This window comes from Centruroides sculpturatus, unplaced genomic scaffold, assembly GCF_000671375.1.
Source record: "Centruroides sculpturatus isolate CEXI.00-Female unplaced genomic scaffold, Cexi_2.0 scaffold254, whole genome shotgun sequence".
In the NCBI taxonomy this organism is placed as follows: domain Eukaryota; kingdom Metazoa; phylum Arthropoda; class Arachnida; order Scorpiones; family Buthidae; genus Centruroides; species Centruroides sculpturatus.
Window position 1 is genome coordinate 466103 of NW_019384488.1, and position 3166 is coordinate 469268.

A 3166-nucleotide genomic window follows, 5' to 3' on the forward strand; every position below is an offset into this window, starting at 1 on the left:
TTTTTTTTTTTTTTGTGTTTTTTTTTCAAGCGCTTTCTTCTTCCTCCATGCTGGCTTCTTTGATGAATAACAAAACATCGTGCTTCTGATTAACTTGGCTCAGGGCTTTGGAATCGAATTCGTCTAACCTTTTCCTCAAAACGTTAACGCTGTGTAACAGGGCATCCCTTTCATCTTCGAGACCTCTAACTCTGGACTGGAGTTTGTTGATTGTGCTTTGATACGAAGTTAATGTGGCCTCTAAATTGTGCACGGTCGTATTTGCTGCCTGTTTTGTTTTTTTTTTCGAAATTGGTAAATTGTTACAAGGTTACAAAACAAAATTAGAAGGGGGGAGGGGAGAAAATATAGCTTACCTGTAATTGTTCAATTAAGCTTTGATTTTCTTGCTTTAATTCGTTGTTGGTAATCTCCTGCCTGGATAATGATTCCGTGGATTTTGAGGTGTTGTGGAACATTTCTTCTTGGAGTACGTGATATTCCACTTCGTAAGACTGCAAAGATTTGGCTACGTCTAAACTAATAGCCTGTAAAGAATAGGAAAATTTAGCGTAATAACGGGGTAATTTTCGATAAATTCGAGATAGAATCAACGTTACTTCGTCCAAAATCCTCGACGTTTGTTCGTTATCTAAAGATGGCAGGACGTTTTTCAGGTAATCGACAATGGTCTCGAAAGTCGTCAGTCGTAGTAAATCGTCTCGAAAAGTTGTCAACAGCAATAAAGATACTTTGAAAACTGCCTCCATACCTTGTAAAAAGATAAGATCTGAAAGAACAATAAAAATTATCGCTACGGAAATTCAATCGGTTTGTAGGCAAATCCCGTTTCCAGATTGCACGGGGACAAAACATAAAAGGCGAACGTCCCCTATCAGTTGTATTGTTGCATCTATGAACAATGACTCACCGAATAGTCTGGATACAAATCCTAGATGGAATTGGGAGGAAAATAGAGTTAGGAACCACGGAGCGGCGTATAAAGCTGGAGAAACGTCGTGGCGTTCGAAATGAACGTGGATGTCGTATAAATTATCGAAAATCAAACGAGATAATTGATATAGCTGCACCTGATAATGATTTAAAAAAAAAACAAGAGGGTAGATTAAAAAAAAGAGGCAATTTCTTAAAGGAAAAATAAACAAAAATGTCATTCACCTGAAGGGCTACCATGTTAGGTCTGTATTGATCGCGAAAACCGAGGCAGAACAGCATGTGTTTTATCATGTCAAAGGCTTGCAACTCCGACATCTAAAAAAAAAAAAAAAAAAAAAAAAAAAAAAAAAAAAAAAAAAAAAAAAAAATTTTTTTTTTTTTTTTTTTTTTTTTTTTTTTGATGAATCCGGTGTATTATATACTCTTAAAATAACGTTGTTATATCTCACTTCAGCCCTCAGCGATCAATCTTATTGAAGATATTGGTCTGTTAATTATAAACATAATCAGAATTCAGACAATCCATTTAGTAGCAATGCGATATCCCATTTTAATAAATCGATCATTCAAGATATTTGCCCGTAATATCTACATTGAAATGGTTTCTTGTCGTTGCTGTCTTCGTCTAATGAGCAGAGGTCACAACATAAAAGAAAGACCTTACCCCGAAAGACGAAAGCCCTTGGGAATTTTTTTAGTTTTAAAATATACAGCTCCTACGATTCTAAACTCCAAGCGGTTACATACCACTTTCACTATCATGATTCGAATCTGAAGAAATATTTCGGTGTGTCGTCTGTACCGCGGTCTGTAGGGTCCGATTTTTCATCAACTGATTTACCCTTAGTGTGTGCATGCTTAACTGACAGTCGGCACAATAAAAAACGTCGTTGTAAGTGCCGATAGAATAAAAAGACAAGAAAACAGCTGTTATGATATTTATTTTTAATTATAATATGTCTGGCTTGTATATAAAATATGATAAGGAAATATTATTAAATATATTTATATATACACATCAGTTTTTCTATACTGTGAACTAGAAAGCTTTCTTTTTCGTACCCAATACATCGATTGGGTAGAACCACTAGTATTTAATGGAAGGTTGATGCCTGACGAAGGACTGGCCAACTGCAGTTTTCCAGTATTTTTTTAATTGTCTAACATCTGAGAAGGGCCTGTTCTCTTTTGAAACTCGTCTCTGAAAACGTTTTCTTTGGCAGATCGCCCTTATATTGCATTGCTTTATTGCATCAATTCAATTTTCCATACCGATCAAGTGAGTTCGAGCATATGTAAAAGAGGAACGAACGGATGGTGTAAGAAAGAACACAATGAAACAGATCAAACATTAAAACTTCTGAAGATTTACTTTCCGCATTGTTCTCTGGGTCTGTAGAGTAAAAGGCTGATAACTACACTGTCTCGGCTATTAATTAATTAATAAAAGATATCTATACAATTTTTTAGTTGAATTTGAATTCGAAGTCCAATATATTTGCAAAACACGGTTCCAAAAACAACATATCTATAAAACATAAAGGTTACAAATTGAGATTATATAATTGATCAATTACGAAATTAAAATTTTTACCATAATTTAGCATCAGTTGTTGGGGTTAAACGAAAGTACCTTTTGTTTACTATCCTAAAAATTTTAATGCTCAAGTTCCGTGTAATAATACAATACTCTATATATTCATTCATTGGCCTTGGTTTATATAAACGGTAACTACAACGAAGTAGATATCGAGATTAAGGTTTAGAATCCACAATCGTTCAATCGATCGTAACAGGAGTATATCGAATTCTCATCTATAAGTAATCGTTATAGTCTTCATTTTACAGACACACGTAACACATTGACGTTGAATTTTAACAATCTAAGAAATTTTTCTAAGAAACAATCTANGTACGCTAATGAAAAAAGGTTGGGAACCACTGCTATAAAACATAAAGTTTACCAATTGAGATGTGATTATATAATTGATCAATTACGAAATTAAAATTTTACCATATTTCAGCATTAGTTGTTGGGGTTAAACGAAAGTACCTTTTGTTTACTATTCTAAAAATTTTAATGCTCAGATTCCGTGTAATAATACAATACTCTATATATTCATTGATTGGCCTTGGTTTATATAAACGGTAACTACGGCGAAGAAGATATAGAGATTAAGGTTTAGAATCCACAATCGTTCAATCGATCGTAACAGGAGTATATCGAATT

At 33.9% G+C, this 3166-nt stretch overlaps 1 protein-coding gene across 1 annotated transcript; it reads right to left on the reverse strand.

Annotated features, from left to right (window-relative positions):
- Positions 1 to 6: 6 nt before the first annotated feature.
- On the reverse strand, positions 7 to 1246 carry LOC111621655 (TBC1 domain family member 1-like). The gene is made up of 5 exons (XM_023363861.1): positions 1159 to 1246; positions 911 to 1070; positions 600 to 769; positions 357 to 527; positions 7 to 268 (listed from the first exon to the last, which is right to left on the reverse strand). Exons 1-5 carry the CDS (start codon positions 1225 to 1227, stop codon positions 26 to 28), a joined length of 813 nt encoding a protein of 270 aa, XP_023219629.1. The 5' UTR covers positions 1228 to 1246; the 3' UTR covers positions 7 to 25.
- Between the last annotated feature and the right edge of the window lie 1920 nt (positions 1247 to 3166).

Excerpts from the sequence above, each read along its gene's own strand:
- LOC111621655 (XM_023363861.1), bottom strand. The coding sequence starts at position 1,227 with ATGATAAAACACATGCTGTTCTGCCTCGGTTTTCGCGATCAATACAGA. Across the intron at positions 770-910 it reads ATTTGTATCCAGACTATTCG|ATCTTATCTTTTTACAAGGT; the intron begins GTGAGTCATTGT and ends TTGTTCTTTCAG. Across the intron at positions 528-599 it reads CGTCGAGGATTTTGGACGAA|GCTATTAGTTTAGACGTAGC; the intron begins GTAACGTTGATT and ends TATTCTTTACAG.